Raw genomic sequence first — 14,335 nt, 5'->3', positions numbered from 1 at the left:
CCATATTGTATCTCTACGTTTAGAAACCACCTGCTGCCATCCGAAATGGCCACACAGTGATGAACTCTGCGCTGAATGATGAAAATTACACTAATGTCTGAATGTTTTAAAACCAGGAAGAATCTGACGTGTCTGTGCTGATGTTGCACATCAAGATGATGCTAATTTAAAAAAAAGGTTTTCCCAGAAGTCCTATCCATGCCATCTAAGCTGGATTCCGTCTCCCCGTTTTCTCCTTCACCCACAAGATGCCTCGACTTCAATGGGGTCAAAAATAGATATATTCTCCCAGTGCAGCTTGAGCCTAACTTTATTTTCATACAGGCAATGAAAAGCACACATACTGTGTGTGAGGGACTCATGGACAAAACAATAACCTTCAAGATCCAATGACAAATCAGATTCTGTCTTTGTCAGAAAACAGCACAGGAAGGACAAAAGGGTCCAAACAAAAAGGCATTCTGCTGAGGTTTAAACCTGTGTGCAGCTCTGTTCTTCATATTCTTGAATTTCACTTTGATTTCATATTCGTCCTTGTAATCTGTTGCATAGGGTTGAAACCTAACTCCATCCCCTGATGAATCAGATTTAAGTCTCAGCAATGTTCTGGGTACACAAACGATAAACCAATCCGGTTCATATTTAAACAGGAGTTTTTATGTCAGGCTATTAATCACAGCCAATTTCAGTCCCTGCATGTCCATATAGATATTGATTTCTCACCGGCTGCTACTGCCGACCTCAATTCACTGTTCTGATCTTTCTTTACAGAAAGATTCACATACTGATAGTTTTTCTCTCCCCCACTCTCTCACTCCTATCAGGCTGAGAGGACAAAGAGACTCAAGCAGGGAGAAGAACAGACGAGACAGAGGGACAAACAGAGTAAATGCGAGGAGCAAGAGAGTGACATTGGAGAGTATGGAGACAGACGAGGACGTGACAGTAACCAGGAGAAGGAAAGGGGAGCGAGGTGAGGCAGAGCGAATGCTGGAGCGAGAGTGTGACAGACAGGCGGAGAGGAAGAGGAGAGCGGAGAGGAAGGAGGGGGAGGGAGGGCGGGCAGGCGTGGGAGAGATGCGAGTTGAGTCAAAGCCCCTGAGCTCCCCTGATTTCTATGTGAAAGACACAGTGGTGAAAAGATGAATAGCGTGGGCCCTCTCAGCCGAGGCATGCCCAAAACAATGACATCATCATCATCCTCATCAACAAACCATCAAGGACACAAGACGAGAGCCCCAGACTCACGCTTGGATCTTTTATTCATTATTATTCACTCACTTATTCATAATTTTTCTTGCTCTCACACCATCTCACAAATCATGAAATCTTCATTTTTAAAAATCGGCTTAGAACAAAATAGAGCTCTTACTTCTACATTTATAGTCAGAGAGTCACTTTGCATGGACAGCGTTCATAAATAGTCTTCATACATCATTAAAAATCTCCTCCCCTCTTTCTTTTATACACGTATACAACTATATATGGACATTCTGGTGTGTAGCACAGTTAAAGAGGATCACAGGTTCAGGTTTCACAGGAGGCTACAGTTACAGAACAGGAGAGAGGGTTATTTTAATTTCTTCATATGCTACGTTGTGTTGTGTGGGGTAAATAAACTATGGTAGCAGGTGTTAAATTGTGTGTGACACAGCAGCATCACTGCTGACGTTCCTTCTCTGCAAGTCTCTTTGCTTTATTCTGGAGGTAACGTGCTTTGCCCTCTTCAAAACTTCTCTGCTGCTCCTCTCCTTCGATCTGAGAAACATGGAAAAAGACAAAAACATTTGTTTTCAGACACATTCTTCATTTACACACATTGCACACTAGAATGATTGGATGCATTGATTATGATTAAGCCCCGATTTCCATAAAACCAGTTATGGATATTCACAGCTCCCTTCTGGATGGATCCTGGTGTTTTCAGCTGTTCTGCTGATCTGTACCATAGTATCATGATCATCTTCTTCATCAGCATCAACTTCCAGATTTTTTGAATTATACCAGCTGCACCATCAGAAATGGGTAATCTGGGAAACCACGCTGGATTTACAGCTGTGATGAATCACCTTTACTCTTCTGTTTTAATCCTGAGAAACACTGTCAAGCGTGTGAAGAACAAATTCCCTCGTTTTTCCTTCACTTAGCTTCACTTAGCTCTGATTCATGGGAGGCGGCACTTGCTAGCCTGCACAGTTTAATTAGATTGCCTGGCAACTGTGCGATTTAAACAACAATACCACCAACAGTGACAGTGTCAACACTAGGTTTTATGGTGCTACACGCTTCCCACTACACCTACCCTGTGCAGTGTTCTTCAGGAGCAGGGGAGGAGGTTGTCACCATATATATGTTTGTGTTTGTTTTTGTATTTAAAGTGTACAGTAAATGAGAATGCTAGTGTTAATGATGTGTTCAGATGGATCTGTGCTGTGATACACCAGGTGGTTGGCAGACTCCAGGGCACCTGCCACTCAGCAGCAAGCTGACAGATGGCACCTTAAGTTGATGAAGAGGGCAACGTGGTAACAGATATGACAAAATAAAAATCCAACCAGAGACGAGCACGGGGGTCACAACACAAATGTGATGAGAATGTTAAAATAGAGACGCTGAGATACAAACACACCAATGAGACTGAAGCAGGTTCAGGAGTTTACAGCAGTGGTATTGGTGTGTTTGTTGTGTGCTGGTTATATAACAGTCAACATACTGCTCAGTCAATTTTGCTTTTGCCATTCATCTGAAAGTAATGGATGATTCCAGTTCATTGACTTCAAAAGCAAAAAAAAAAAAAAGAGAGAGGGAGAAGTTTAACCGTAGCTCCAGTATTTACATAATAAACATTTACATAAACACAAACACTGACCAAAAAATCTGAAATTAACTTGCTCATTAAAAAAATCAATAAATACGTAACAAGAACTGTGGAATCTTGTTGTTGTGGAAGATACAACCTGACTTTGTTCAGTCACCCAGCAAATACATTAAGGAGAAAATAAATAGTGAAATATCAATAGAGACTGCAGCCATATAACCACAACATAATGAGATTACTTTTGGATAACAGAATCAGTTCAAAGTCATGATGGTAAAATTATTATTGATCTATTGATTACCTCCACCAAGGAGGTTATGTTATCATCTGTTTGTTTGAATGGATTACCACTAAACTTGGTGGAAAGATAAGGTATGGGTCAGGAAAGAACCAAAAAAAGAAATTGGGGAGGGGAATCCAGGGATTTTTATCTTTGCAGATCCAAATAAAAATCTGGTTTCTGTTGGGCCGTGGCGGAGGTATGCGCTCCACTGAGTGCCATTCTAGTTTTCTCTGGAGTCATCACAGACAAAGCTATTTGTTGCAGAGTGAAAATACACTCTAAAGTTGTGTGTAAATTCATTTTATGGGGCAGCACTGCTTCCAAGCCCAAGAATCTGATCTGGGTATGATGGGACAGAAGAAAACATTTGGACAGCAAATCGATGCAACAAGAGTGTGTGCACACAATGTAAATTTAAACATACAAAGACATAATGTATTGGCTTAATAAAAGCCCGCATGGTAGTGATGCACAGATGGAAGAAGTAGAAGTTAATTATAAACAGTTACTTTGGGTTCTTTGAACCTTGTATCCCCCTCCTTCTGTTAATCAGGCCCATGAAGACCTATTATTTAGTTGAACTATAGTGATATACAACTTGTGATGGTGTAATGAACAAGACAATTAAGAATTAACTGTACACCTGACTGCTACTAATTAAGAATGACAATTAATAACAGTAGGAGATATGGTGCTCTTCACTTTCTGTCCAAGACAATGGAAGCGGAGGATTCAGGCAGGAGTAAATGTGAGGCTGATTGTTTGAATGACAAACAGGTTGATAAAAACTATAGTGTTAGTATAATCAATATTATTATATAATTGAAACTTTATTCACATGCAAACTCTTTTACACACGTGGGCTCCTGAGATTGGCTAAAAATCCTTTTTTAGTAGGGGGTGCTTTTTCAGTTTTTATGTTTCCTCTATAGTAGGTTTTATAGGTTTTAATAGGTTCCAAACCCTGCAGTCAGCGACAAAGGGATCCCCTCTCCTCCTCTCCTCTAAAGCTCCTGATACTTCTGTACCATTCCACACAGGTCTCATATCATTACCACCATAATGTCATGTGACACCACTATGCCGCACATTAGCATCATGTACATATACAGCGGCTAGTCTATGTTTGTCTAATCTGAAAATAAATCATTCTCACATGCATTATAATGTGATTCAACCTGTCCTAAAGAGAATATATTTCAATTTGTAATATTGCTTAAATCTAAATGACTGGAGATGAGTGAACCATAACATAAGTGATATAACATCTACACTTAATAGTGACGTTCTATACTTTTTTGTACATGTGTATCTGTATGTGAACACAATATTTGCCTTGCCTGTATTATGAGCACATTACTGCTACACTGCACATGCATATGTTTATGCTAATGTGGATCACATTTGCATAACTCAATGAGACAATTCAATGCCATGCTCCAAATGTCCTTTTGGTGTCCCCATGTAATTGGTATTCCCACAGTGGCTCCAGTCTAATAACTGTGATTATGCAGGATCATCAGCTACTACTGGTGACTCTTTGATGCAGAACCTGTCAACATCCCAAAAAGCACTCATGCTTGTTTTAAGTGTTTATTTCTATTTCCTTTGTGTTTCACATTTCAGGCTACAAATTCTCCAAAACTTAATAGTGATGTTACAATTACAATACCACAGATACCATGTTTTGATTCATAAATCATACTTCAGACACACTGTTTCATGGCTCCACTGCATCTGTCTGAGACTGAAAGCAGATTACACTTATTTGGGAATTATCTCATGATTGTAAATTAAATATTTAATTTGGCATACTTTATCTTATGACTGTTTTGGAGTAAAAGCTCTTTTACTACTGCCAAATGAAGGCAAACCTGGCAGAAATATAATAACTTTAAGACAAATATAATTCTACAGTTGATAAAGGTCTGTACCAAATTTCTTAAAAAAAACTAAATGAGAGACATCATGGGAAAGATCAAAGCCATTGGGAAACATCATGCAGGAAACCCTTGAAGCACAATATTTAATGTCAGTCCATTGTTGTTCAAATATTTCAAGCTGGACCAAAGTGCACAAACCTAGAGACTGATGTTACCAAAAAAAAAACACAGTGTTAGATTACTAAAACAAATAAATTGTCATCGTTAAATTCAATTCTAAACACCTTCTACTAGGAACTGTGACAAAGACAGACCTCAGCACTTTGGCTAATCGGGTCAAAGATCCAAGACAAACAGCTGCTTCACCTGGCATGCTGGTCACTCATTAGGTGAACAGTCGAATGGAGTGTGACAAACCAAATGGTGTAAACTTGGAACATGGACAAGGTTTGTAAAAGTGACTGCTCAGACAATGCCAGCAATATGCCAGAGGGGTTTCTCAGTGTTGGTACAAGCTGTTATTAGAGTGGGCACACAGGGTATCAGTGGCACTGCCAAATGCCAGGGTCTCGAAAATACCACTGAGCTGTAAGCAAGTAGCCCAAAACTAATGAGAAGACCCTACAGTAGATGTTTGTGTGTGACACAGAAAAACAGATACACTCATGCAACATTTTAGACATAACTGAAAAGGGTTTCATTTGTAGACATTATACAAATACTCTGAAATGCTAATGACTGCTAAAAGGACCTCTTCCAAACATCTCTCAGATCAATCATGATTAATATTTTACAATGTTTAGTCAGTAAACTAATCTCTCCAGTAATAGCTGTGTGGTAACTTGATACAGCTTCAAAGTTGTTGAATGGTTTATTTCACCCTAAATTGAGTGAAATTTACTAAAAAAAAATTATTTATCACTGTTATTTGTCTACTGCATAAACTACCGACATAGTTGGACAATGCATCTTCCTCACACTATCCAGAAATGAAGCTGAAAAATGCTAGATATCAACGCTGCCTTATTGTGCATTTGAAGCCAGAGTCTGCAGAGTAGTGATCGGAGGATGGAGACAAATCAGGACTAAAGTGTCACCCCGTTTTTATAGCATCAAATAACCAAACCAAACTTACCAGAAAATGAACACTTGAACAAACCCCTCAATTCTGTTAAGAACTACCTAAAATTACAGATTATTTTTGTTGAGAAAAATGTATTCAATGTTGATTTTTTAGTTTGATCCATGTTCCATCTGCTAACATGGATGTGGTAGGATTTATGATCTATACTGCAGCCAGCCACCAGGTGGCCATCGAGATACTTTGGCTTTACTTTTGGGGAACAGTCATGTCGTCCATCTTTATATACATGGTTGACTGGCGTCATCTAGGTTGATTTTTTTTTCTAATTTTATTTATTACATAGTATACGAAAAGTAATAGATCAATTAAAGTTGGATGAAGTCTCCATATGCAAAACGTTTAAACGTTATAAAGGATGATCGGTACAAGCTTCCTCTGTTTATGTTCCTGTCTTTAATTGAAATCAACTCTTCTTTTCTCATACTACTGAGTAATGGTTAATGGGATATGTAAGAAATCATGAATGAACCCAGAACTGGATGAGATTGAACACACCAAAAAGAGTGATTAACAAAACTTGTTTACAGTATGTGTTATTTGTTAGGGTGAAAAGTAGTTTGCTGTACGGATGTGAATTATTAACACCTTCACAAATCGATCATGCCAGGTTGCATTTCCTCACAAAACATGGTGAAAACTGGATGTAATTTAGTTTTGGCTATGAAAATGGAACACTGAAGGCTTTTTATGCATGTTCATGAATAAAGCATAATGAAAAATAAACCACCCTTGACAGATTCATGCACTGAAGCACTATGAGGACAAATGTCAGTTTGTTCCCTGTCATGCCAAGCATTACTACAGAGGAGGAAATATCTGCTACTCTGGCACGAGTGTATACCTGTTAACCCGTTGCTGATTGTCTTGAATGAGACGCATCTAAAAATAAATGTACATCACTTCATGTGGACTACGATGGGGTTGCCATGACAACCAGGCTTGTTTTTGTGTCAAGGGAGGCCAGCTGAGCCTCTGTCAGCGAGGAGGGGGTGAGATGGAGGAAGAGAGGAAAGGGGAGATGAAGGGAGGAGTAAAAGACGGCAGGAGGAAGAGATATTATGAAACAAGAATGAAGAATAGTCAGGAAAAGCAAGATATGAGGACAAAACCTATATGCTATGTTCACATGGAATTTTTTCACTTATTATTGTTGTTTCAACCTTTAAATGGATTTTAAGCTTTTTATTCATCACATAACACACATCCACACTTGTTTTCTGCCCAGTGGAACCACAGTACAACCACATTCTCCTACTACCAGCTGGTATTCACTTTGTCCTGGATAAGGATACAAAGTGCAGAGCTCCTGGTAATGAGCCTCTTTTTCTAACCTTGGGGCAATGGCTAACCCTTACAAATAATCCAAAATGCAAGACCGCCTAAGGTGCCTTCAGGCATTTTCGATTACATCTACCCTGGGCCCAGCCTGCACATATATTATTTCAGTACTTTTCAAGGGTACTGGTGCAGAGAGGCAAAGCATCCCCCTGATATCCTCCCCTCTGCTCATGCTGTCCTCTTTCCCTACTTCAGCAGTACCCACAGTATGCAACATTAGTGACAGCTCATCTACAACCCCCCACATACACACACACACAGACAGAGAGAGAGATAGAAAGAGTGTGTCCCTAACCCCCCGCTGAGCAAAACAGGAAAATCTAAAGATAGTAAACGCAGCAGGCTCACTTGAGAGAAAGCCAGAATGAGAGAATCAGGGAAAAGCACCTGCAGTCAAAAATAGCTGAAGCTATTTTCCTTCAAGATATTTATAGAATGCAACTGGAGCGAAATCTGCCACAGGGTTTCATCAGGTTCGGTGGAGGTTCGACATTTATTTTTAGCTTACGGGGATGTTTTTGCATTCAAGTCGAAGGATGTAAGATATTAAATTCTGGTGGGAATTGAGAAGAGGAGATGACTTGGGCTGGTCCTCTGAAATGTTTTGAAAATAAGATGTGCAAAGATGCTTGTCCTGTGTAAAACATAATCACTGTCAATGTGAATGGATTATGCGGAGAACGCAAGATCAAAGGGACTTTGTGGCAGTTAAATTTAACCTCATGTTTCATGAGATTTTGTCAGTGTTTGCTATTCAGGTTACAGGTAAACAATATTCAAATTAAGAATTCACGACCTGGATTAAATAGTAAGAGATGTTTGTTTTATGAGGCGCTTTGTTTGATCTATGACAGGCATTTTCAGCACAAGCAGTTGAAGTTGGTCTGACGTAGAGTATGTTTTTATGGCAAAGGCGGTTGGGGTTAGCTTAATGGAAGATGAAGGAGGAGGAGGAGGAGGAAGAAGGAAAAATGCAGTTTTATAAAATCGTACAAGATAAAGTAGCATGATCTTTCAAGGAAGTTTGGTACTGCATTTTCTGAGGTCTTATTTTAAGTTCTTGCCAAGAGTCAGACGAGAAAATAAATATTGCTCTCATGTTTGTATGCTTAAAATTTAGCTACATCAGTTTTGGCAGAAGTTAGCTAAGTATAGCAGCTCATGAACTACAGGTTCGGTGTGAAGGATTTAGTGGCATCTAGTGCTAAAGAGTGGTTGCACATTGCAACCAACTTAATTATCCTTCTTCCAAGCCTTTCAGAGAACCCAATGGTTATCAGGCCAAGTAAAAAAGTGTGTTGGTTTGTCCATTCTAGGCTACTGTAGAAATATGACTGAGCAATATGGCTGACTCCAACAATCCACCCTCTGATTAAAAGGGCTCAATCTATAACAAAAAGCAACAATTCTTAGTTTCAGGTGATTATAGGCTCATGAGAAGAATAGAGGTTTATTTTTTCTGTTGATAGTCTAACATGTCTAATCACTATAAAAAATAAAAGTGTGAAAACGCCATCTTGTGGTTACCTGAGGAAGTATTCAAGGCACAGTTACTTTCTTGAGTCTTGAAATGGGCACTTGACCTTTGTAACACTGCAGTTTGTCATTTCTACACTGCTGAGTGCTGGTGGACAGAATTTGTGGTGTGAGCCAGTTTAGATATAACCTACTTTTTCCAGTGTTAATGCAAAGCTATGGGCTGTGAGTAATCAGCCATGTTGTCATTATAACACAGAGGAGGAAAGTCTTGTTCTCTGGAGGATGATCTTTGAAGAAACTTTTTGTTGTCATAGAAACAGTAACTATTGTACCTCGAAGGCAGAAAAATGACAGTGGTGACTGTTTTTACTGGGTGTTTTTGGAAAATACATCTGCATTGCTGTTGTTCGTTCATGCATTTCCCGAATTGAAATGTTATTTGATAGGACTAGTTAATATGACAAAGTGTAGTATTTTACCGAGGTAAAATTATAAGTAAAGGGAGGCAAAACGTTTCTCGTGCTTTACTCAACTCGATATCATCTGGCTTACGAGGCAAATAATTGTCATCTCTGTGTTTCCCTCCCTCACAGTCCCATCTCCACTGCTCAGGGAAATCCAGGTGTTGATTAGATTGACTTGTTAAACCTTATTTCCTGAATGCGACACATCTCCTCTACAAGCAGAGGGACTGACATCTATTATAATTGCTATCAATAGATTTTAACACCGCCGCCCCCCCTCATTTTGAGTCAACCTCATCCCATGTTGAAGCCCTTAGTAAATATTTACGAAGCCAGAAATAGCCTTGATTGAGCCTCCCCATCCTTCTCTCACTCGTATAAATAAACACAGGCATTTGTGCTCCGTGATCTGTTCAAGCACGTGCACATCCACACACAAAGCCCTCTCTCACACATACAGACCTGTATAAGGAGGAGCTCTATTTGTCTTCCTCTGACACATAAGTCTGTCTATATTGCAACTCTGTCCAACATTTTCTCTCTCTCCCACACACCCAGACACACACACACACACTTCTCGATTCCTGCACTTGTTTATCTGACATGCTACATCAGAGCCCTTGGCAGCCCAGGGCTCCATTTAGATTTCCAATTATAGCATTGAGGATGAATTATTAACATCACCAAGATATTTTTTTCAGGCTTTCTTTTCATAAAATTGAGGTGAACAGAGAAAATACAATGCCTCTAATCATCACTGCAACTCTCTGCTATTGAAAAAGAAGCAAAGAGCAGCTTGTGCAAGATGGATACACAGGTAATGAATTCGAAGAGGGAGGTGGACAATAGATGAACCAAATGTGGGTTTTTTGTGAAATGGTGATGGGGATACGCACAGACACTTTAGAACGGGCTGACCAGCGGGACATGGATTTGAAGCTCACTATTCTGAAATAGACGTGTCATGGTTTTAAATGCTGATGTTGCACCTTTACATGTATGAGAACATGAATAATTAAGGTTGGCAGGGTCAGGTTAACCCTCGATGGCACTTATAGCATCTGTTTTCCACGTTTCAGTCTCAGCCAAGCTTGGATTTCTTCATCCAAGTTTCTCATTACAAGCTCGTTTTACTTGAAACATGGTGGGACATTATTTAGGTTAAGGCAGGAGAAAATATACAGGTTTGTTTTTACCTTATCATATTCACTTTCAATGCACTTCCCTGGCGTACACTCTGCCCCATACTTAAAGTTTAATGATTGCCCCAGGTGCACTACAGAAAATAATAAACTGCTATTGGTCTGTCACATTTCACTGATGATGCCAAGTCGACTCAAGACATTTTTATGGATTTAGCTTGACTGAAATGCAAAGCTAATCATATCAATCCATATATCAACAACACATATGTTGTGCAGGGAAGCAAACAAATCAACCAAGCAAGACATTTCAAAATTAAACAGATTATCAGTGTCAATTCGAAATATGAAGGGATTGTTATTATCAGTGAAATAGAATAAAAGCTGACGTTTAAATTAATCGCAATCTACTCAATCCTTTATTTAGCGATTGGAATAAAATTTAAAGCGCTCTTCTCTTGTCACAACCCCACTCACTGACAAGCTGACATCATCTCATGCATAAATTGGATGGGTTTTAAAGGGACCATCACAGAGACATTTAGGGTGCGTGAGCGGTGCCAGGAAATAACTTAATTTAATGTGCTGATTTAAACAGATGGCCAGTGCATACAGTGTTTGCATATAAACAGGGTTTGGAATCATCGTGTGCTGAGGGGGCAGATCAAACAGCAGGCGTTCCCTCTCCTGCAGGTAAATATACGCACTTTACATCTGCACAACAAGTGCTGAGTCAACCAGACGTTGCCATCTTGGGATGTTGGGGGGGATATTAGCATTAAGCCCCTGGTGCTTATGGGCCGAGCGTAGACACAGCAAAGAATTCAATGTACTCAAAATACGCTCATAGGCAGGATTACTAAATAAAGGACGGTGTCTCTCATGCTCAAATTTCACTCTTCTGTATAAATAGCCTGTGTTAATGTACATAGAGAGATGAAGGATCAAATTAATTCAACATTCAGGTTTTAATAAAGCTCCAGAGTGCACAGCTTGGATGGTACCGACCTTTAGAGGAGGAACAGGGAGAGTCCTGTTGTACTTGTCCAGGGAGATGAAGATGAAGTAGGCGGACACCGCGTGATATTTCCCTTTTTCTGTCTCCATCAGTGGGGAAGCATCTACGATCACTTCAATTTCCATTGATTTGTTACTGACAAATGTGAGATGCCCAGTCACCGTCACAACGCAGCCTTGGAGGGAAGAGGGAAAAATTTAATCAATTTGATGTATTAACATTTCCAATGTGTGACTCTTAGCTCAAAAAATCTGTCCCTAAGCCACCTACAGGAATTTAATTCTGTACAGGATAAAAAGGTGTTCTACAAGAGTTATCAGGTTTTACAAAACTATAAATATTTTGTTGTAATTAACTCACACTCAAAAATGTTGAAATCAAATTAAGAACCTTGATGTGTCTTTGTTTTGAACACAAACTGAACATGAAGTTAGCTGGTACGTTGTCAACTGACGAAAATTTAACATCTGCTTTTGCAATTGACTTCACATTGTTGCATCATGAACTTGTAGAAGTCTTTTCCACTCAGAACTACAGCCAGTTGATCCATCCTTCACTTTTTAGATTAATACAAATTAGGATCTTCTTTTTCGTGCTCAAATAGATGAGAAAAGTTAAGCTGTATTTTTTTAAAACCTTTTTAAAGAGATCAGTGTTTGTTACCATGAATTCAGAGGACACTTCATGTCCACTGTTGCGGATTTCAACCTGAGATTCATTGAAATTCATCCTGAGTTTCAATCATGAAAAATGACTGCTCCTCTCCTTTAGTCACTGCAGAGATATAGAGGAAAAAAGTCCAGTAATAATACTGGGCCCCGCAGATCTGTTTCTTTATTCTCTTTCATGAGTCTGTACTGTATTATTACTGCTGTTGCCATAGAGACAGTGAGGGAAGGTGTTATCCCTGCCATCTGAGACATACCTCCAGAATATGACAGATTTTATAAAATAGTATTTGTCTTAAAGAATAAAAGATGCAGAAGTGAATAAAGTGTTTTTATCAGAATATGTTGCTGCCACCTAATCTGACGTTATGAGAACAGTTGCTACAGGAACTACACATGGGTGTTGTTCAGAGCTCTTTTACTCATTAAATTCATGGCAGTGGCTGTTCTCACTGGCTGATGAATGACAGCACTGACCATCAAATGATTCAAATGTTTTCCTGATATGCAAGTTCTTACTGTCAATGTCTATACTGGCTTTGTAAAGTACTACCACAAAAGAGAGTATGAAGTATGTGATCTGACATCAGAGACAGTGTTTCCACTGTACTGCCTATAGGCTTGTTTATTTTAACCATGACACATATGCTGTGTATCAAAATTATGTATTTAATAATCATACCAAGTAGTTTTTTATTTTGCTATCTTAACTTGGCCTTAACCAGATGTTATAGATCAGAGTGGATTTTAATATATGGTTGGTTTTGAAGGAACTTATCCGCCCACCCATCAATCCACCCATTCAACCAACCACTACCCATCCACCATTTACTCACCTACCCAACCATCCATCCATCCATCCTGAGAGGCGGGGTACCCCCTGGACAGGTCGCCAGCATTTCTTAGTGTTTCCAATTTACCTCACCCCTTTTTGCATGTCATTGGACTTTGGGAGGAAGCTCGAGTCCAATATAATTATTTTTAAGAAGGATCTCAACATATTGCATCAAAATAATAATGAAAAGATTTGGAAAATCCTCAGTCTTATTAACACACATACAAATGGAAAATGTCACACTGTTACTAAATCTGGTGTGTTACTGCCCTTGGATAAATCTCTTTCAACAGACTTCATTGGCAACTTTTCAAAAGTCTGAGTATACATCCTGTGAACTTTTATTTCAACAGGAAAAAAAAGTTCTGCTCTTTTTCTCTGGCTATGCTCAACCAACCATATTTCCCTCATAGACTTCCATTTAAAAAAGAGTTGACAGAAAAAGTCAAACAAGGAGAATTATTATGTGGAGGTTTCATATTTGTAAAGCTTCCCAGAGCGCTGAAAGACTTTTGATGTAAAGTCTAAGGATCGGGAGAGGAAGGTCTGAGAAAGACATGCTGATGCACACATTTCCTAGGCCACAAAACACAGGGAAGAGAAGAGGAGGCATTTTCCCGGGGTGTGATGTTCCGTGTATGCAGTTATTGTCATACATCCATGGCTCTAACAAACAATGTTTTTTCTCAAACTTGTGTGTGAAAGAGTTGTGCTGTGCACTGGAGCAAAAATGACAGGGAGTGGATTTTTTTTGTACCCTGGTTGCTAACCTCTATCAGAATGGAGCGTGGCTCGGGCTACAATTTTCGGTCCAAATTAGACCAAGCCCAAGAGAAAATGAACCGCACCATTCTGTTTTTGTGTCTGAACCAGGCCTGAGCCCAGTGTTTTCTCCAATTACAGGCACGTAATGAAAAGCATGAAAAATCAAGCATAGCCCAGCCAATGTCACCAAACCCAGCCCAAACCCAAATATCTTTTCAAAATGTTTGTCCAATCCTGGCCTGACTCTTGGGTCACATATCCACACGCTATATCAGATTGGTGTTCTGAAATCACATAAACTCTGAAAAGGTGATGGATTGCATGGTTGTATAAGAAAACAGGATAAGGGCAATGCAAAGTAACAAAGCATTTATTTGGATGCATTGTTACCACTGAAAATATCCTTGTGTGGTCCTTTAACTGTTTTTGTGTTACCTTAAGAAGCCTGACTTATTCCGAGAAACTAGCTCTGATGCAGATGTATTAGGATTATTGAAG

At 39.3% G+C, this 14,335-nt stretch overlaps 1 protein-coding gene across 4 annotated transcripts in view; it reads right to left on the bottom strand.

Moving 5' to 3' along the window:
- Nucleotides 1-1,244: 1,244 nt before the first annotated feature.
- Nucleotides 1,245-14,335, bottom strand: part of acot7 (acyl-CoA thioesterase 7) — a 47,770-nt gene continuing 34,679 nt past the window's right edge. For all 4 annotated transcript variants that reach the window (XM_020088942.2, XM_020088941.2, XM_069527226.1 and 1 more), the window contains 2 exons: nt 11,560-11,744; nt 1,245-1,758 (listed from right to left, as the gene is read on the bottom strand). In XM_020088942.2, coding sequence (XP_019944501.2) covers nt 1,660-1,758; nt 11,560-11,744 — 284 coding nt within the window. In that variant the 3' untranslated portion in view covers nt 1,245-1,659. The remainder of the gene's footprint in view (nt 1,759-11,559; nt 11,745-14,335) is intronic.

The sequence above is a fragment of the Paralichthys olivaceus genome, chromosome 6 (genome assembly GCF_024713975.1).
Source record: "Paralichthys olivaceus isolate ysfri-2021 chromosome 6, ASM2471397v2, whole genome shotgun sequence".
Taxonomy (NCBI): domain Eukaryota; kingdom Metazoa; phylum Chordata; class Actinopteri; order Pleuronectiformes; family Paralichthyidae; genus Paralichthys; species Paralichthys olivaceus.
The sequence above is the reverse complement of the archived record's forward strand: the minus strand, read 5'-3'. Positions and strand labels throughout refer to the sequence as shown.